General features: G+C 32.6%; 1 protein-coding gene across 4 annotated transcripts in view; it reads left to right on the forward strand.

Moving 5' to 3' along the window:
• Nucleotides 1-4,522: 4,522 nt before the first annotated feature.
• LOC143251214 (5'-AMP-activated protein kinase subunit beta-1-like) overlaps nucleotides 4,523-21,992 on the forward strand; it is a 30,069-nt gene continuing 12,599 nt past the window's right edge. Inside the window, exons 1-4 of one of the 4 annotated variants that reach the window (XM_076502681.1) lie at nucleotides 4,576-4,683; nucleotides 9,870-9,927; nucleotides 19,833-20,061; nucleotides 20,765-20,919. In XM_076502681.1, the coding sequence (XP_076358796.1) occupies nucleotides 19,894-20,061; nucleotides 20,765-20,919 (323 nt within the window). In that variant the 5' untranslated portion in view covers nucleotides 4,576-4,683; nucleotides 9,870-9,927; nucleotides 19,833-19,893. Of the gene's footprint in view, nucleotides 4,697-4,824; nucleotides 4,974-9,869; nucleotides 9,928-19,832; nucleotides 20,062-20,764; nucleotides 20,920-21,992 lie in introns of those variants that run through there. The other 3 variants (XM_076502661.1, XM_076502668.1, XM_076502676.1) reach the window with 3 other exon arrangements.

Below are 21,992 nucleotides of genomic sequence, written 5' to 3' on the forward strand. Positions count from 1 at the left end.
TCTTAGGTGTATCCATTACAGCTGTCACTGTATGACTATTTCTTTCTGATAATGGGTCAAAGTTATTACTTCATTCCAACTTACAATGGAGGGTGTTTCTCTTTAGATGAGGATGTCCCTTGCACCCAGGTGATATCCTCTGGTCTCTGTGAGAAGTCCATCCAAGAATGTGTCCACAAAGACGTCCTCTTGATCTGCTGTTGACATTGTATTGTACATACAATTGGTACAGATTGTCTGTGGAAGCAGCCAGATCCTCAGTGCCGTACTATCTTGAGATTTTGAACTCAGTCTGGTGAATTGTATGATTCTTCATAGTGTCAAGTTGGTAGTGTGACTTGGATAAGGCTGTTGCTCCTTGTTCAGGTGCTTAATAGTATCCAGATTCAGAATGAAATATATGGACTACTTGTTTCTGAGACTAACTATTGCAAGAAATTACTTGCCTGAAGTGCATCAAGAAATAGTCCAGGTCTTCTTTTACCACTCTTTTAAGCATTAGGATTCATATCTGCTTTGAATCAATCATAGGGACATGTGATGCTGACCAAAGCCTCTCCCTGAGATGCCATCAACATTACAGATTTACGGTAATAAACGTGTTCAAGAACTATGATATCAGGACGAGGAATTGTTTTTTTTCCGCTTCAGGATAGCAGGATAATGATTTTTTAAAAAACGACCTTTACACTCCAGGTATATATATAAAATAACATTTTTTTTTATTTTAACTAACATTTTACCTTTGACACTTCACCAGATATAACTGTTTGATACATTCTAAGTGTTTTATCAAGATGTGTAAATCCCTTCAGTATATACTACAAAATTTGAAGAACAGCAGGGTAATGAGTTTGTTATGACAACTCATCATACAGCTCTGTGCAACCCCAAATTGAGCTATGGTCACCATTGCAGAATACATTTCAGCTCAGAGAGGCTCATTAACCCATGATTTTCAGTCTTTATTGACACCCACTATCTTACCAGCTAAGAAACAAGTTGTGTCTAGTAAGGAGTTCATTCAACACTAGAACTTCCAGTCCTTCTCAACTTGTTTTGGTGGTCTTCATCAGATCTGTAGCTGCAGTAGTCTGGCTAGTAGTGACCTTGGAGTCTTGTATTTACGTGCTAGGTGCTGTTCTACCCTAGTAATCCTCGACCTTCCTTGCTTTTCATGTGTCGAGGTTGACCCTTAGGGCAGTACTGAATTAATGCATAGGGCAACTAGGCCCCGACCATACAAGGCCCCTGCCGACCACCCATGTAGAACAATCGTGGTTCGTAAAAATGGGAAGATAGAGGCAAAAGGGAGTTATTATTCCTATAATTGTCATAATTGTTATTCTCAAGTAGTAATTGAGGCCTAGGACCCCATTAAACCTTAATCTTGCACTATCTCTGAGGGAGGTATGGTCTACTGATAATGGTTCACCAAACACTGGCTGATAATTTGTTCATCTGAGTCTTAAAATGCAGGTTGACCAACATCAGAAACCTTCTTTTCATTAACAAAAGTTATTTGTCAAAGAGAGAATTTCTTCTTGATTCAACAACTCCCTCATAAAATTATTTTTTACTGCTGTAAACTTTCCATTTTGGTTGAGCGTACTTCTTTCAGAATATGCAGTTTTAAAGCAAAAGCATTTATTTACGTTTATTTAAAACAAAAGAAATCAAGTAAGGGCAAATATGCACATAACTAAAAATTCGAAACTTGATGAAGAAAGGATCAATAAGTTACTTAAATTTGCTTATAATGTTAATATTTTTGGTGCTACTAGTTGTGAGGATACCGCTGCTGCTTTACAGAAGGATCTAGTTCATTTAGTGAGTTAGCCAAATAAATGTCAGATGAGTTTTAATTATAATTAATGTAATATGATGCAAGTGGTATTGTAATTTGAATTATAAGTTTAATTTGGATGGGAATGATATTAACAACATTATAAAGGAAAGGGATCTTGGTGTACTTGTCGATCAGTCTCTTAAGCCATCTAATCAGTGTGTTTTTGCTAGTGGTAAGGAAAATGGGATTTTAGGTTGTATCTACAGAAATATTGAATATAAATCTAAAAAGGTTATAATTTTATTGTATAGTTCACTGGTTAGGCCACATTTAAAGTTTTGTGTTCAGTCTTAGCTCCTTACACTAGAAGAAACTTTAAATTGTTGGAGAGGTTAAGAGAAGGGTTATTAGAATGGTGCTTGGAACAGCCGAGTATTATTTATTGAAACACAGTCTTTATCATCTTGCAAACAAAAGCACAGTGAGTGCACTTGCTTATATTTATAATTGTTGAATTAGCTAACAGCTTCTCTCTGCCGAGAAATATTTTTGTTGCCTTAATGACTGTTTTGAACAAGTGCAACTGATGGAAAATAAACGCTCTTTACTAGCAGAAACGTTTAAGGCTGTAACCTCTAAATATTATCTACAGTGAAGGCAATTTCCGTGAGCTGACAAGTTTCTTCATAATGTGCAAACTTGCAGCAAATTTTCTGTAGGCAAAGTAGATAATATCAGCTAAAGAATAACACAGAAATAAAGGTAGCTATGATGAAAACTATTCAACGGTTTTCTAGACCACATACTTAGGCGAAAACTGCAGCATGATCAGAATATATTAATGTATTTGTTTTGTTCTTTATATTCTATTTTGATAAAAGAAGATAGAAAACATACTATGTTGGAAGATTGTACAGGTATGATCTCTTGTGATGTGATGTGTAACCTTCATCTAAGAAATCAGCGTAAGCTTGCTGTTATTCTCATCCTATTCACAAAAGCCTTAATTAATTGCAGAGCATTTGCACAAATATTTTGAAAGTTTTTTATAAATAAAAATGCATCATATTCTAAACACTACAAAGGTAAATATAGTAGTAGTTTAAATGCTACACACACAAAAACAAATCTGTAGTTATAATAAACTCACTAAAATATTACAACTTAACAGTTATCATTCAAATAGGTAATACACAACTACAAATAATAAATGACAAATGTATATTATATAACAAAATAATTAATATTATTAGATTTAGTGGTTGTGTGTGCACAACTTGTCTTAAACCGCTAAACTCCCTGACTTCTAAGTGGTACTAAAAGAATCGTCTCGGTCCCGAGCTTTGCACAATGATAACATTTTTCACCCTATCTCTTGGGGAACCCGAGGATTTCCCGAAAATCCCTTATTCTAAACTGATCGACTCATAAACTTCTAAGTGCTACCAAACGAATCGTTTCGACCCTGAGATTTGCACAAAGGCAAAACCTTTCACCCAACCCATTAGGGAATCAATGTATTGGGTTGAGGAATAATTCGTGAGCGTTTTTTCAAGTTAAAAAAATATATCCATAAATGAAACGCTTTCGCAAATTATTTCATGTCATTTGGTAGATAATTTTTTGCTCTAATAGATGGTGTGTTTGATTTTCATATGTCTTTAATTTTTGCTTTCATTTTCAGCTCATTAAATGGAATGTCAAGTGGACAAAATCGAGCATTTTCGACACCATCTGCTTTTCGCATTTAATTTTTTGTAATTTCGTTTAAAACAATGCATACTATATACCTAGGTATTACATGAAATAAAGTATTATAATAAATGTTTTGGGTGTAATGTGTTCTTGCATTGAAGTATTGTATAGTCTTGCATGTAATGCTTGAATGAAAGTATTTAAAAACACTCACGAATTATTCTTCAACCTAATATTTCTGAAAACACTTTTACGGGAATTCCCCAAAAGTAGACCCCAAATTTGACATTGATTTACAATAGATGATGTAAGGAAGTACGTCTTTAATTACCATTCATAACTTGGTTAAAGACATTAAATTTGCATTATAGTGGCAATGATCATTAAAAAGAAGAAATGAAAAACAATAGTTCAATCATTAAATTTGTATCATAACGCCTTTGTAAATATGGGCCATAAGTTCAGAAGTTCGCTGATACTCTTATAAAAAAATGTTACTATTGCACACAGTGGATACCGTTCATTTTCATTAAATCATTATAATCTGAAACTTCATACTTCACGAATCCACAGAAAGTCAAAGTCCTGACCTTTTGGACCAATGAACTTTACCTACTTGTAACAATAATAAGTGGCGCTGTTACTAGGTTGGTTGTTTACTTAGTGGTAGAAGCAGGACCTCTTAAAACCATTATAACCTGGGTATAAACATTTTTGGGTATATATATACATATATGTGTGTGTGTGTGTATTTGGGAGAGTCTTATAACATGAAGTATAAGCCTGTATGGTTTTAACACTTCGATAGTTTTCGGTGTTTAAACCGTAACTTTATTTATTTTTTGGCTACTTTTTAAAAAATCTCACAAAGGTCGATTTTCTTTCACTTTAATATTGGCTTTGTTTCAGCTATTATATATTTTATTGTTTCTTGTTAAGTGCAAAGCTACTTAAGGGACTATCTTTGCTTTGCCCATCGCAGGTATCGAAACCTTCAACGGGCTGTAGATTTGAAAAAGAAAAAAATTATATATCAGCTGTAAACAAGTTCTGAACTAGACAGTGAACTCTAGGAACGCATGCGCTGCAGTAGCTGGTGCAAGTATGTAGGACACAGGCAAGATGTATTAACTTTGTATCGAACTAGACAAATACAAATACCAGTCTTAACGAAGAAAACTTAAACGACAACGAACAAGGTAAATAATTTCGGTAGGGTAACTTTTATTAGGCATGCTTTATCGTTGCGAGTTAATTAGAAATATTTTATTTGTTTTTTATTAAGCATAATTAGCTAAGTAAGTCAGACTTAGCAGAAAACTAGGAACTATTCGATTTCGAGGCACGAATTTTGAGTCACGTAGCTATAACGCATTGTTAAAGTACGACGTGAAACTATAGATGTGATTTTTCACGATTTGTTTCGATACTTCACGCGTTGATTATGTACTGTTGTTGAAGGTTAAAGTTCTGCATCAGTTTACCGCAAGTATATATAACTTAGAAGTTATTACTACCTATTGAGTAATATATTAACCCTATTTCGTAATTTATAAGTTGAAGTTAATTGTGAATTATTCTAAGCCTAGTAAACTAGACTAGAATTACTTTGTACTATTTACTAGTACTGCGTGGTTTCGGAGGTTGTACTGTTACTAATGGTAATAGTGCTAGAAGTAAAGAAACGGAGAATCTAATTGTTATTAATATTATGCATTAAAGTAAAAACGTGGGAGACAATTTTTAGTTGAACAAAATGATAAGTAAATTAAATGTTAATTGCTATTTGTTACAACAGAACCTATTCTGTGCAAAAACAGACAGTAAAAGTCAATTGGAAAAAAAACAACACACACAAAATAAAGTCAAAGTATCTTGGAAAACAGTGTCAATAATAGCCAAACATAAGCTAGTTATTGAAACCATGTGAACCAACTGAGTTAATATTTATGGTGCTATTAATAATACTTTATAATCAATGATTCCCCCTTGTAAGTTATAGGCTTTCCATTATTGTATGATACTTGCTATAAAACTTTACTATTCTGTTTGTCCTTTTTTTTGCTTTGTATATCTATATCTATCAATATGTACAAGTTTTTGTACCTGTTTGTGTAATTTTTCTGTTATTATTACCACCTCTAGGTGGCTGCAACAATAAAACAGTAATACTCACTGTATTATTGTATTACTGTATTATAGTTTCATACTGATTTGTAGTGTATCAGTTAAATATTTTATATATCTGAAAAGAGACTTTTCTTAATTATCAACTACATACAGATTAAAAGGGAATGTTTGGTCCTACAAGGTTGGCCTTGCACACTTGTCCTTGGGAAAAGAATAAACTACAACTTATCCTTTACTTTTAAGGAAATTGTATATTTTGCTGATAAAAAATTGTTTTTAAGGTGCTGACCTCCATTATTGTTAACAGCAATTAATTCCATGAGTTAATTACCCTTAAAAAGAACATCATTTCAAAATTATGGCATTGTATGGTTTGCATTGTATTAACTGTAGCAGTTGTTTATTGATATTAGTTTTCACATTTATACAAAAACAGGTCTAAACTAAAATAAAAAATGTAGCACAAATCAAAAGGATTCCCAGGGTATAAGTCATAATGTTGATTATAAAATGTACCCTATTAGACAAGGTTTGTATTTGCTGTATTTAATGCAGTCATTCCGTTTAATTTTATTTTACTTGACCTTTGAGTACTAATACACAGACACAGAAACAGTTTATGTTTAATTTTAAGTTTGTGATGAAAATTTCTTCTTTAGAATCTTGAATCTCTTATCTTTGTTAAAGATTTAATTGCTATCTGGAAAAAAGGTAAAGTAAGCACATTGCATATTTAAATTTACCAGAAGCTTTTGGTTACCTAAGAAAACCATATTGGAAGGATTAAGGAAGCACTAGTTAATTGGATTGTAGAGTGGCCAAATAGAAGAAAATGAAAGGTTAAACGATTCATATGTGGACATTATTGGTCGTAATGGACAATCTGGTTTATGAGGTTTGGGGATGCCGTATATTTGTGGTGTGCAGGAGTCGGTTTTACGTAGGTAGGAATAAAGTGTTTGTGAAATTGTGTTGGCTTTTTTCATTTGTAGTAGCAATTTGTTCAGTTGCGTCTCGTGTGTCTTTGTTGGATTTGTGTGTATTGGTTAAATTTGTTCGTGTCTGATAGGATGTTATTCATTTTTTGGATGTATTCATTCGTGTTCATTATGACTATAGCATTACCTCTATCTGCTTTTAGAATTTTTATGTTTTTGTCTTGTTTTAGGTTTTTAATGGAATTAATGTCTCTTTTTGTAAGGTTGTTTTTTAGTTTTCTGTTTTGTGAAATTATGTTGATGGTTTTGTGAGAAAATTCTTTGAAAAAATCGTTTAAGATGTTGTTTTTAGGTGTTTCTGGAAAATATAAATTTGTAATTTTACCTGGGAAGTTTGGCTGTTGGATGTCAATAAAATTATCTAAATTGTCATCTTTCTGTTGGTTGAAAGGTTGTTTTTAACTTGATCGGTGTGTGGGGTTGGTCTAAAGTTTGTAGATTGGATTTGCATAACTTACAAATACTTTTAATTGCATATCAGTTCTTTTTTGTTTTTTTCTGCATCCATGTACATTGTATTTGGTATTTACTCTGCTCTAGCACAGACTGTTGAGCAATCAGCAATACAGGGTAACATGAAAAGTTTAACTCCAACATGAAATTCATAATGTCACATTGAATGGTGCTCTGTACATGAATGAGGCAAGAACACTTTCACCCCTACCTGTGCACACAGGGTTAATGGAGTCCAATCAAATTGTATCCAGGCCTGGCATGGCTGATTGGTTAGGGCATTTGACTTGAATCTGGAGGTTGTGGGTTCAAATCCCTGCCCTTTCAGCAGTGAGAGTATTATATTGTAAAGGTAAGTCTTGTAATTCGTTGGTAAAAAAAAAAAAAAAAAGTAGCCCAAGGGTTGGCAGTTGATGGTGATGACTAACTGTCTTCCTTCTAGATTTTCACTGCTAAATTCAGGATAGCTAATGCAGATAGCCCTCATGTGGCTTTGCATGAATTTCAAAACAAACCAAATCAAATTAAACCTTTAATATTAAGGGTCAGTGCTTGGATCTCTGCAATTTCTTGTTTACATTAATGATACTGATAGAGGCATAATTAACAAATTAGTGAAGTTTAATAATGATTTTATATTCTTGTACTTTTAGCTGACTTGAGGGTGTTCAGATATTAAAGAATGTAGTGTTTTATTTAATTCACAAGGTAGATATTATTTAGCAAATGACCTTCAACTGTAGTAAGTGCAGTGTAATGCATTTGGATTTTCATAATTTGGATATTGCATGTTCAATATAAAAGGGAACCTCATGTAAAGCATCTCTTAAAAACAAATTGATATAGTGTAGATACATTGCTCAAGCCTTGGATGCAGTAGTATATTGTTAGTAGTAGAGCCAATAAAATGTTAGCATGTATTTAAAGACAAAGAGGTAAATCTGTCTTTATATAAGAATCATACTTGGAATATTATGTATGCTTTTAATGTTATTTAAGAAAGAAGATAGTTCAGAGGAGGGTTAACAATATGATTCCATAGAAGAAAGGGTTATGTTATGGAGATAAGATTTCTTAACATATTTTTACATGATAAAATAAGGATAAGAAGTAATCTTACTGAAATTTACAAGATCCTCGAGAGGATCTATAAGATAGAGGTCTCCGACTTGTGTTGCATTATGTAAATAATAAAAGTATTAAATTTTGGAAAAGACAGTGATTGACATATGGAACAAGTTGTTGGCAGTAGTAGAAGCTAGTATTATAGTTATTTTATAAAGGGGATCAATCATTTCTAGAAAAAATAAAGAGTTGGTTTAAATTTTTACCTTTCTCAATGATGGATGTACGTGAAGGATTAAGAAATCTCTTGTTGTTTGTATGTTATGTGGAAAGTTCCTAGTTTTTCAAATTTGTAAGTTATTTAAATTATAATAAGCCACCAAATAGTTAAGTATTATTAGACTAGTTATTGATATCTATTTAACAGTCAGGCCAAGGCTATTAATTTTTGTATCAATAGTTATAGTTTAGGCTAATACTTAAATATAATTCACTGTTAAATCTTTATAAACACCTCTAACCAAAATGCCTTTTCACCTTAAATATGTGGTTGATTCAGTTACTCAGTGATCATAATTTCTGTTTAAGTTCATTGACACAATGTATTTTACATTTGTTCAAATTTGTGATAATTATGTGGAGAAAATTCTGTGAAATAACAAGGCATTTCAGTTACCAGTGTTTACAAAGAATGAACAGGAAACTACATTTAAGTAGTATTAGGTTTTGATATAATTATGAAAAATTGTTAATGTGTAATAGTTAATGTGGTTTTTGTTATAAAAAGATAATGTAAAATTATGTTTTATTATTTTCTAGAAAAACTGTTTAATTAGTCTTGGTTGACATGGAGAAAATATTTCTTTCCAAATTGTAGTAACGTTTAGGAGGTCATTTTTATATGTAAATTTTCACATGCCATCATAATATGAATTATTGTTAGAATTATCACAATTAGATAAGTAATTTTTCTACAGACTTTTTCACATGCCATCATAATATGAATCAGTTAATTACTGGAGTACATGCTGGTACATAAGAACTCAATTACAAAATATGGTGACACAGATACATTTATTTAACCCATCACAAAAACAATTAATAAAGCATTGTAACAATGGTTTTTCAACTGTTGTTGTACTGAGGTAATCTGAATAAAAAAGGTTTTTCAAACACTAAATGGCTCCTATTGTAAAGGTCATCACAGAGTTTATGGATCATCTAACTTTATAATATCTTAGGCAACAAAACTATTACACCTTGTACTTTTTGAAAAAAGTGAAAGATTATGGCAAGCATTTTGTGACTTTTCAAGCACCACTAAGTTGGTCAAACTGTTGAACAAATAAATTCTGAATGAGAACAAATCTGAACTGTGTCATATTATAGCTTCTCAGGTTTAAGTCAACATTACTGAGTATATTAATTAGAAATTGAATAATCATTTAGTAAATTAGTTTTCCATAAATCTCCCAGCATCTTAATTATATTCTGTTTCTGTTTTGATAAATTCCAGCAAATTGAATTGTCTGAGCATTAATCTAGTGTTCATTTTGGTCACCCTTTCTAGCATATTGTTATTTTTGTATTATAAGTACAAAAATGAGGTAATTTAGACTGTAAACATTTTCCAAGTAAGTATTAACTAAAATATTTTGTAAATTAACAAAAATACTGTTACTCTTCAACATAACCTTTTTGGGATACATCACAACCTGGGTTCCATTCACCAAACTCAGAGACCAGTGAGAATCCTCAAGTGAATTATTTTTCTTCTCTGTAATAATGTCTTCTCATGTAAGCCCATTCTGTATTTATACAGTTTACATTATTGATTTTTTTTATATTGAAAAATGTTTCCTCTTTCTTTAGCAATAAAAAAAATATAACTAAAATTTTTGCAAACTAATGATTAATGTTAGGTTTTCCTTGTATTTTGATGTGAAAAAAATGTGTGTAATTCAGAAACCTTGTTTTTAAAATTGTTCATTTGAATACCAAACAACAAATATTTTTGAACAAATAATTATGCTCATCAATTCAGAGAATTAAGCATTTATTACCCCTACTTGCAGTGTGTGGGTAAGCCAGTTTTATTACCCTTACTTGCAGTATGTGGGTAAGCCAGTTTTATTACCCCTACTTGCAGTGTGTGGGTAAGCCAGTTTTCAGTGTACCTTTATAATATTTCAAACACTTAAAAAATTGATTATTGATATTTCTTGTAATTATTATGAAAAATGATTTCTAAACTAGGATATAGTATTCACTGAGGTGCCTTCATTCAAAAAAAGAAAGAAAAGGTCATCTTTTAATGAACAAATTTGCAAGACAAAAAACAACCCTCATGATTTTTAATATCATGACAGTTTTCAAGACAGTTGTCAAATAATCTAGTGAAATATTTAACCCTTTTGCTACTAGCTCACTATAATGTACAAAAGTTTGTCTATGCATTTGTACATGTTAAGTATTTCTGCTATAATTTTTGATGCACTATGTGTATCTTCACAAAATTTGGTAAGACCTTTAGTAAAGATTACAAGTATTTAGTATACAGAAAATAAGTTTTTTTTAATGAAATGTTTTTACAAAAGACTTGTTTCTGAAAATAATCTTTCATTACTAATTTAAGTGCAAAGTGATTTCATGTCATGATTAAAAATCTTAAATATTTGCATTATCAGTGTGATTACAACTTGTGTATTAAAATTTGTCATTATACACAATATAATAAGTATATAACTTAGTATTATTAACCATATATAAATTACACATACATTAAATTCTACATTATGGTTTAGAAATCATGGTTTGAACTATGTGTAAAAGAAAATTACCCTTTAGTAACAACATAAATTAATGGGTATTCTTTATCAGTCCTCAGGCTTTTGTTTTCACATGTACACATAATTACTGCATAAGAAGTTTTCCAGTATTCAAGAAGTTCAGATTCTTACCAGTAAATATTTTAACTCATCATTAAGCTTCTAGGATGTATCTCACCATAGCCAGTCTCATTCAAATCATACTCCTTTCTCTTCATTACATTTTACATGACCCTAGAACTAGGTTGAGCATAAATTCTCATAATGAGGGAACAGTGTTTTGGTGATTTTTTTTTCTTTCAATCATCCTGAATCTGCAAGTTTCTGTATGACTATTATTTCTATACATGTATGCTGTTATTTAACATATTATTTAAATTATACATGTACAAATATATTTTATTATGGCAAAGACTAGCAGACCATACATGTATATATGTAGTTGTGAAGATGGTAGCTCCAGATTGTTCTGTTTACACTTTTAAAATTGTATATACTTGGAAACGTACTTTCATCCTCTCACACTTATAGTTATTACTCAGCTGCCACAGGTTCTTTTGTCTATCTAAGCTTTGGTTTGATTTTCTTGTTTGATCCAGTATTTTATACCCCTCTCACTTGGCAAAGTCTTCACTATAGAAGACTGATGTTCAGTCATTTATCTTTCTAGAATACAATGCCTAGATGGCTTTGGCAATGGATGCATTCACACGAGTTACGTCTAATTGTGTATGTCATATTTCCATGCTATTAGCAGCCTGGTTGAATTGAACACTGGAGGGCATGGTGCAGACTGGTATGTGGACCTACCCCCAAAACTGAGTGCTGCTCTGTTATATTTATTTTATACCCCTCTCATTTGGTATTCATCTACATATGTTTTCTATTCTGGCACTATATATAAGCACCTCATTTAGGCAATGTTATCATGTTTTTTTGACAAAGCATTGCTAATTGGTTTGCTAATGTTTTGATCATTCAAAGATAATTTAAACATTAACCATGTTATCTAAATGAGTTTTGTAATAATAGTAATAATAATAATTGAAAAAAAATTCTTTATTCCAATCGTAAAGCCAGTATGAATTATTGGATTATTATTTCCAGCATGGGGGGCAAGCTGTGTCTATCCTCTCCCACCTCTGATAGCTAGTGTTGCATAACAATGGAGAAAGATTCACTATAGCTTGAGACTGTCAGTGATCTTATTCATAGTGAGATGGAGATGTATATTTTGCCCAATGGTGTTCCTTTAATGTGTTCTTGTTGCAGTTGAGGACAATCATTGACATTCTGGTGAGATTTTAGGTTTTCTTTTTTCCTACACCTTCTTTTAGTCTGTTGGCTTTTCATTACCCATATGGGACAGTGGTGATTTTGTAGACTCATAATACTGTGATTCAGGGATTGATTCTCTATGGTGGATGGCTTAATGTTGTTTTGCTCTAACACTACTTCACCCGACAAAATGTTGTTCTAATCGATGGTAATCAGCAGTCTTTTTTAAATGAAATATAAAAACAAAAAGGAGACCATTTTGAGATATAAACTACCTTTGATTTGCTTTTTTATGTTGGTTTTTTGAGAATGTGGTGTTTTGGGTGTTTCCATGGTTGCTTTTGTACTTGTACCTTAGTTGGTGTCTGAAAGGTCTGGGAGTGAATTATTAGTTTTCTCTCCATCCACAGATATTGTTTTTCATGCTGGGAGGTTTACTTCTCATTTACATGAGTGGACAGTTATTCCTTGTCTGACATAGTTGTTAGAACTTTTAGACTACGTTCACCAGGTGAAAGCATTTTCTGACTGTTAAATCATACCTCTACTCTTCAGATTTTGAGGGTTTTGAGGTGGAGTTAGTAGTTAACTAGAATAAATCAGTGCTTTTAGACTTGTAGACCTAAAATTCATCATTTTGTTTTATAACACTTTACTTTACTGAAAGACTTAGGATCACTAACTTTATTGATAATGTGCTGCATTCATTGATGGTGCATGTTAGTTCAGTTGTCAGCTTCTACAATCATTCCTGTTGTCATTGGAGTCTAAAGTTTAATTGGCTCTTACAGAGGGTTATAGTTCCACCCCTATTCATGAATTTCGATTCCTGACATTAACCTCTTGGTACATTGATACCTAGAATAGATTTTGTCTATATTTAAGGGTTTTGCTGCTTGGTTGGATTGCTGTTATGACATTGGTGGATATTGTATGCCAGCATGGTCTGTGGGGCTTGGCACTGAGAATTTTTAGATGTGTGGTATCCTTAATCTTGGATCCAGAAATACTGTAGGTCCTTAAATCAGGATTAGTCATTAAGTTCACATTTTCACTGTTGTTATCCACCTTACTTGTAGTATTTCTGTCTTTTGCAGATATTTGGCAAAGTTTGGTTGGTGTGAGGAGGTAGTGAGAGAGAGTTGTGGTAGCTCTTCCAAAGTTTTATTCCTGTTGGTATTTTGGCCTCAGAAGACTGATGTTCAGTCATTTATCTTTCTAGAATACATCAGTGCCTACAGGCTCTATAGAAATGAGGTGTTCCATAAGACCACCTAGAGGCTGAATGGATGGTATTACTATCTGTGCTAGACTACCCCTCATGGACTGTCATGAGTAGAGCATGAAGGGATCCTTGGATTGAATAAATTGAGAACAGTTTGCTTTTAAAAAATTAGGAAACTTGGTTCACATTCTTGTGCTGTATCCAGAGCACCGTTCGTCAGGGTTCCCCATTGAACATTACACCCCAGATTCTACTAGCGGAGCTGGATAGTTCTTATCATGCTCACTCGCTGTGGTAGTAGACAGAAGTTTTTCTTCTAGAGTCAATTCCTCCATTCTTGGAGATGAGGGCAAAGTTGGAAGACCCCCTGCTCAAGTTCTTGGATGTTTTTTTTTCCCCAGATGTTGGTAGGAGTAGCACCAGCCTGTGTTGGAGCCTGCTTGTAATACCAATTCAGATTTGATGCTTGGCTATCTGATTAGGTTGAATGTGGCTCTTATTTTTGATTAATATTGGTTCAGTATATTGTTTGTGATAGAGGGTCATTTGTCTCCTTGTATTTTCAAACCCAGTGTGGTCCTATCCTGAGCCTTGGTTGAGTACAGTTGTTTCACATTCTTCCCATAGTTTCAAAATCAAGTGAAATTTACCCTGCCCATCTGGTTGTGGATTCTAGCTGTAAATGTGAATTTGTAAGTATGTTTTGGAAGTTAACATTTTCTTAAATCTAAAATATACTTCCAGTAATACTTATCTCCTTCCACACTGTCCCACCCTTTTTAAACAGTAAGAGCCAGCATGAGAGATTAGGATTGAATCTATCTCATATGTGATAACATTTTATGAATGAGGTGCTTATATACAGTACCAACATAGAGAGTGCATTGAAATAGATTGAAGGTGTAACAAGATAGATATTGCCGAGGACAGTTGAGCCCAGTGTTTAGATGTACAAAGGAAGAAACCATAATAGCTATAAGTGTTATCAAATATACATATTTGATTTAAGAAAATATTAACTTTTAAAGTGAGAGGATGTGTTATATTTTAGACAGGTCACCTATTCAGTGACTCTTATTAGCTCATAATTCAGTATTGACTGTGCTTCAGTAGACAGACTTTGTGACTCCAAATTTACAGTTTTTATTTTTTCTCCCTTTCTGTGATTGTATTATGTCGAGAAATCATTAATATCTTTTTATTGAATATCTGTCTTAAGTGTGTTAACATTGAAGTTGTACAATCTGTAGATTGGGTGAGAAATTGGAGGCTGTTGATAGAGGTGATGGAAAAGGTGAAGGTTAAACTGTGACTAGGGTTTAAAAAGGGAAATTGAGCTTTTAGTATGTAAGGGATTCAGGGGTTGGTGATGACTTTAGGGAGGTTGTAAATAGTAATAATAGGGCTAGTGATGATAGATTTAATTTTAAAGAGAAGACTGCTGAAGAACAGATATCAGCTTTTGTCTTGTATAAGCGAAGAACTTAAGGAGAGAAAGAGTAAAAAGGGCAGATAAAGATGGATATGAAAAATCTGAGGATGTTACTGTTATAGATTTTTTTCAGTAAAGCACATGAATAAGATAGTTTGTGGGGTTAAACAGGAAGAGAGATATTGTGCTATTCAGGGACAAAGTTGGAGGATGTAACTGACAGAGCAAGAAATGCAGTAAAGGATGCTAGTAGTGATATGGTATTTATAATGTACATAGAGGCTACAGTGCAGAGTAGGATAGATCAGAGAAGCTGATTGTTAAGTACAAGGCATTAATAAATAATGGCTATAATTCTATCAAGGATACTGCTAAGAAATAACTGTGGAGATGAAACTATAAGTAGGTCACTAAGACTGAATAATAGGGTTATGTTTATATGTAAGGAAGAGCAGGTTAGGTACTGGATTTGTAGGATCAATTCAATGGCAGAAGTATGTTTTTTGGAATGGATGACTTACATTTTAATATTGTGGGGGCTTTCATGTTTGTAAGAGCTATTAACACAACTGTGAGAGCAACTTTAAACTAGGATTATACAGTGGAGAGGGCCAGAATAATGAATTAAAAATATAATATAGAGAGGGGGAGCAGTGTGGGAACAAGGTATAAAGGTAGTTTCTAAAGGTAGTATGTTAAAGTGGTATTATTGTAATACCAGTAGATTGAGAAATAAATTAGCTGATTTTAGAGCATTTGTTGGAAAATGTTTCAATATGACTGGAATAACTGAAACCAGCCTAAATGTAGACATTTATGAAGAAACACATTTCTTTGAGATATAGTGTTATATAAGGTCATCTCTTAAGTAATGTCCAATTTTAGGTTTAGAAAAAGGGGAAAGGATTTCAAATACTTAATGTTATTTAATCAATAACATATATTCCATTATTATTAATTACTTCCTGCCAACAATTCACAAGCTTCTGAATGCTACTTCTATAAAATTCTTGGGGTTTGGAGGAAAATAATGTAGAGAGGGTAGTTTTGACATCTTCATGTGTTCCAAGCTCTTTTCCATCAAGATAGTTCTGCAAACTTTGGAATAGATGATAATCAGATGGAGCAAGGGCTGGAGAATAAGGAAGACATGAAAGTTTTTCCCAGTCTAGCACTTCAGTCTTTACAGATGTGATCTTTGCTGTATGGGGACTTGGATTGTCCTGGTGTAACACAACACCTTTATGATTGATCAGAGCAGGCCTCTTTTCTTTCAGTGCAACATTCAGATGCTCTAACTGTTGACAATAGAAGTTGTATTTGTTAAATTGAGTATTAGGAACTCAAAGTGGATTGCACCAACAATATCCCACCAAATGCTTAACAAGACCTTCCCTTTCCTTGGGTGGAGGCCCATTTTGAGTTGTGCTTCAGCCAGTTTACCTGCACTGAACCATTGTCTGTGGCACTTAACATTTTTATAAGATATCCATTTTAATTTCCAGTCACTAACCTGTCCAAAAAAGGTGAGTTTCACCAGAGTGCAGAGAAGTGTAAATGTTTGCTCTTGCTCCAAGGTTGGCTTCTGTCAAATTATGGGGATCCATTTTCTAAGTTTTGACACCTTTCCAAGCTGTTGAAGATGATGGTGAACTGTTGAGGTGGGTTGAATTAAGCTTCTGTGCTACTTTTTCAACTGTTACAGCACAATATTCATCAAGTGCAACCAGTAGTAAATCGTCATTAAACTCAACAGGATGACCTGAATGTGGCTCATCACTTAAGCAGTAGTCACCTGATCTGAACTTCTGAAACCACCTTTGACAGTTTCTTTCATTGAGAGACTCTGCACCATAAACACCTAAAATGTTTTGTGTTGTTTCTGTTGCACTGTTGCTTTTATAAAACTCATAAAGCATTATATGCCTGATGTGCTCCTCAGACACATCCATTTTCATAAGGGTTTATTTGATTAATGACCTGAAAAAGTGGAGTTGGGTTAATTTCTTTTATTTGTCTGAACATTTTTATACATGCCCTACTACATATTTTAGTCATTAAAGCCTTCTACAAAGACAGAAATGATGATGTACTTTCTGTATTACATTTTCAGACATTACTTATGGGATGATCTTATAGATTTATTTGTAGGGGAAGAATGACTATGTAAAATGTGAGTTACAGCCTATTCAAGTTGAGGTTTTCAAAGCTAATATCAGTGATATAAATTCTGTTTGGATTTCTGTTAGTGGTTATAAGGGGAGAAGGCTTTTAGTTACAACTTGTTACAGACCACCAGATGAAATTAATGAGAAATTCTATAAGGAAATAAGTTTGATTTTCAAGCTCATAGACTGGGAATGTTGGAGACAAAATATGGGGTTTTTAGAAACCATTCAGGATGGTTTTTTTCAACAATTGAATAGGAAACCTACTAGAAACTGATATTTTAGAATTATTGTTAATTTCTAATAAAGAAGTGGTTATTAGGGTAGAAGTTGGGAAAAATCTGGGTGCAAGTGATCGTTGCTCATTTAGATTTTTTTGGAGATACAGAATAATGAAATTTTGGTTCCAAGTTTTAGAAAAGCAAAGTTTGAAAAGATGAGAAAGAAATTATGTATTGTGAATTGAACAAGTGAATTAGATGGAGATACTGGCCAAGCACAAAAAGGGTTTTTAAATAAATTCTTAAATATTTGAAATAGACAGATTCTTTATAGAGAGAAAAGGGTGGTTGCAAGTACAAAACTAGGATAGTTCATGAAGGATATTTCAAGAAAAGCATTATGATTATTAGATGTTTAAATTTACTACAGCAGTTGAACAATTAGGAGATTATAGAGAGCTGGTCAAGTGAAAAATTAAGAAAATAACTAGTAAGGATTTCTTCAAATGCATTAAGGGTGAGCAGAGTGGTAGAATGTAGGTAGGACCTTTGAGGAACAATACTGGGAGGCTAATTATGGGATGACTAGCTTATTATCTACATTTTGCTTAATTTTTTTTTCTAATAAAATTTGAGCAGTGTTCCCACAACTTGAAATGTTGATAAATCAAAACAAAGTTGGATAAGATGGTCACATGAATTCTAAAGTTGTTAGAAAAATTTGGGAACTTAAATTCTGAAAGAGGGAGGAGCTCCTATGACCCCTAAATCAGCACCTACTTATGCAACATTAAGTAATGCAGTTATTAATTATTGGAAAAAAAATGGATGGAAAGGGTTTGACTCCCACATTTACTACTCTATATCCATTTCTGCTTATTCAACATTAAATAATAATTATTAACTCTTGAAAATTAAGGGTCTTGGCCTCTCCCTCTTTGCAATCCATACCTTCCCATATAACATTAAAAATAAAGTTATGAATTTCTAGAGAGGGAGAAAAAAGGATGGACTCTTTGGATCACTCCTCTAGTTTTGTACTTGCTCGTACAATGTTAAATAATACAGTTACCCAATTTTAAGTTAGAAGCAAGTTACTATAAAAACAAGAAGAAGAAGAAATATTTACATCTTATTTATCATCAAAGTAGATAGAGAGCTGGCAGTTGGTGCTGTCAACCAGTTTCCTACCCTATAGTCAGAAGTTCAAATAATATAGCTTTGTCCATAAACAACTGTAGTATTTCAATTAATTGAAATAATTGAAAACAATAATAGTCTTAATATTAATTAATTAATTATTGAAATAATCAAAAGCAATAACAGTCATAAACACTAATTTTGGTCAGTTGGCTATTCTTGTGACAGTTGATTAATTTCCAAGACACTAATTAATGTAATTTTTCCTACCACAAGCTATTGCTAAATTAGCAGTGTAGGGTAATATGAATAGTTGATGGATCTGACATCAAATATGTAATATTATTGATTGACATTCTGTAACAAATAGTGGCATGCACCCTTTGGACCCCAATTTATGCATGTAGGATTAAGATAACATATTCATTGCTTACAGAAATGTTGAAACTTTTTATGTTAAATAAAGTAGTAGAAATAGATGGCATATCTGCATATGCATACAACTTCTTGCAATTATCATTATTTTCACTGTTCATTTAGTATTATGAGGTTGAATTTTCTGGTTATATTTTGTACTGTTACGTATATAAACAAAATATGTCTTAAAATTTGTTTTTGTATTTTCATGAAAAAATACAGTTGATATGATTTCTACTTTAACTCATTTATACTTTACAGCAGTTTGTTGATTTTCATAACAGTTATAAACTGTTTCATTGTTTAAATGCTCTTGTAATGGTTGTTATCACTGGATGGGTTCTCTTGATTATTTGTTAAAAATAAAGCAAAGTTCAGTCCACTTAATGATGATTAAAGCAATTTGTTTCTTGAACTGTAATGTACAAGTTCCACCAGCTACACCCTTACTAACTAATAAATATGAACAATCACTTGCTTAACAGTATTTTATTTTTTGAAACACAAATTCAAAATTTGCCTCAATAAGCTGACTTGCTGAATATTTCACTGATTAACTAGATAACTGAATAATTAATTCTCTTACTGTGATGTTTTATAACCAAAATTTTCTTCAAATCTCACAAACATTTTAAACACCACATGAAGTTTAGAGATTCAGGAAATATGTAAGTATTGTACATTGTCTCTTTATCATACCAAAAACACCTCTACCAAGCAGTACAAAACATCTAAAATAATAACATATAATTAACCATAATCAAATGGGTACACTACTCATGAAGAATGTTGTGTATTTGATTTTATTAAGATAACTTTTCAAAAATAAAGCATTAGACATAGTGAAAGCATATATCAGTTTATGAAATTAAAGTTTAATAAATGGAGAAGACCTGTGATACCTTATGTTCGTTGTTTGAATACCAGTACCCCCCTTCCCATATTGCAAACCTTTGGCAATATCTGTGTATAATTATATGTTTGTTTCTCTAGATTCCACGTTATATGTTTCATCCTGTGCTTTGAACAGTCCTTTGTATTCAAGCATATAGTAATGGGGAACTCTGCATCTGGGAAGCGGGACAGGGCGTATTCATCAGACACTGATTGCACTCCATCTTCTCCAGGTAGAGAAGACAAAGCATTTGAATTTGGAAAGAAAAACAAGTTCTTGTATCAGCCTTCTCTGGAAGATAGTGATGATTTTCCTTTATCATTAAAGGTGAGGAACATCAAATAAAATATTTGTCATCCTGTTCTTTTGGTTTGCAAACAATATCTTGTTTACTTCACACACAAATATAGATTTTGCAGTTTATATGCTGTCTTCTACCTTTCCTGAGTGTTGTTAACATCAACAAAATGGAAAATTTTCTCAGCTTATAGTGATGTGTGTGGAAAGCAAGTTTATTTTCCAAGGAAACTTCTTATACGGGACCTTTTTTTTTAATTAGTGATAAACCTTTTAAATTGCATTTGCTGATAAAAGTATGATAATTGAAAAATTTAAGTCAGAGTGTATTTTAACTTGTATGTTTTATAAAATTGGCTAACACCTTAAATAAATTTAACAATATCCTATTTGTCTTATTTTTATTGTTTTCTCATATAATAATGTCCAAGAAAGATCATGAATAGCTAACATTTATGTATATGTATTGAAATTCTAATGCCCATGTAATAAATCTCTTTTAAAATTGTTCTTGCTGAATTTTTGTCAAGGGAGGCATGGTGTTTGTTCATTATAAGTTTTATTATTGCTTGGGTAGTTGTTTTATTAAATTAATAATAATATGTAGTAGTGAGTCTGCGAAAGAAAACTTCCACAGCTGTGTGCAGCATTTAACTGGAAGAAAACACAAGTGTTCTTATCAACAGTGTAGTAAATGCAATATAATGCTCATTTAATGTTCCTGTGCATGTAGGAAGGGGAGATGCGTCCAAGAGCATCAACTATTACTTCAAGCACAAACATCAATGAAACTGCTCTACCGACTGTGTTTAAATGGGATGGTGGTGGCAAAGATGTCTATATCAGTGGCAGTTTTACACAGTGGGAGCCCTTGAAAATGGTACACAGGTAGGATGAGCAAAAGTTGAAATAGTAACTTGCAAATTATTTCATGTTGAATTATTGTAACAAATACCTTGAAATATTTGGCCCTTTTTATACCTTAAAATGGTGTAGTTGCTTTAGTCTTATTGATTAGTGTAGGAAATATTACTGCTAATCATCAGAAAGCCTAATGCTGTGAAATGGTTTGTTTATGATATTCATATATTATCTTGTTCCAGTTGACTGCATAACACTTTTAAGATGCCTACATCATGTGTTTTTTTCTTAATTGATATAGGGGGGTCACTGTTAGGCATACATACAAGTTTAGTTTTCTCTGTAATAAATCAGGATAAACAAAAATTTTAAACTTGGTGAACTTGCCTGTGAAATACCGAAAGCTTTTCCTTGTTGAGTTTGAAATCATACCGGCAAGAAAACCCATTACTATCAATTTCCAAATATCCTTTATGCATACCAGTGTATACAACACTCATCTCTAATTTTCTGCTCTTCCATGTGTGTGACATGTTACCATAAGCAACAGTGAATTTTATATAAGCTCTTCTTTTCCACCATAATTATAAGTTTTTTTGTTGACAGCCATACTGTTAACTTTGCTGCAACTTTCTTCCTGATACAAATATTTCTGACACTACTGGAAATTCTGTAACTTAGTTGAAGACCTTATTTGCATAATTTGCCTTTAACATACAGTGTAGAGTTGTAGTTCTGTTGTCCACTCTGGTTTTTCAGTGTCTTAGTACTGTTGTATAATTATTATCTTGGCAGGTAAGATTACCTTGTGGATGCTTAGTCAGCATAAGATGCCATTTTTGTTTGTTTTTGATGAAGGTTTGTATTTTTGCTCATTCCATATTGACCTTTAGTGTATGCAAAGTTGACTTTGTCTGCTATGGTGGTTGCCCTAATGCTGACAGTACCCATGCTGATCTCATCTATTTTTATTTCGGTATAGTATATATTTTTAGAATTAAACCTATTTTTGTTACACTGGCTACTTTTGAAGCTAATGAAGGGAGTTACTGCCTCTACAGCATGTTCCTTCATAATATATGTCTGGGCTGCTCCCCTGA

Source organism: Tachypleus tridentatus, chromosome 1 (assembly GCF_004210375.1).
Source record: "Tachypleus tridentatus isolate NWPU-2018 chromosome 1, ASM421037v1, whole genome shotgun sequence".
In the NCBI taxonomy this organism is placed as follows: domain Eukaryota; kingdom Metazoa; phylum Arthropoda; class Merostomata; order Xiphosura; family Limulidae; genus Tachypleus; species Tachypleus tridentatus.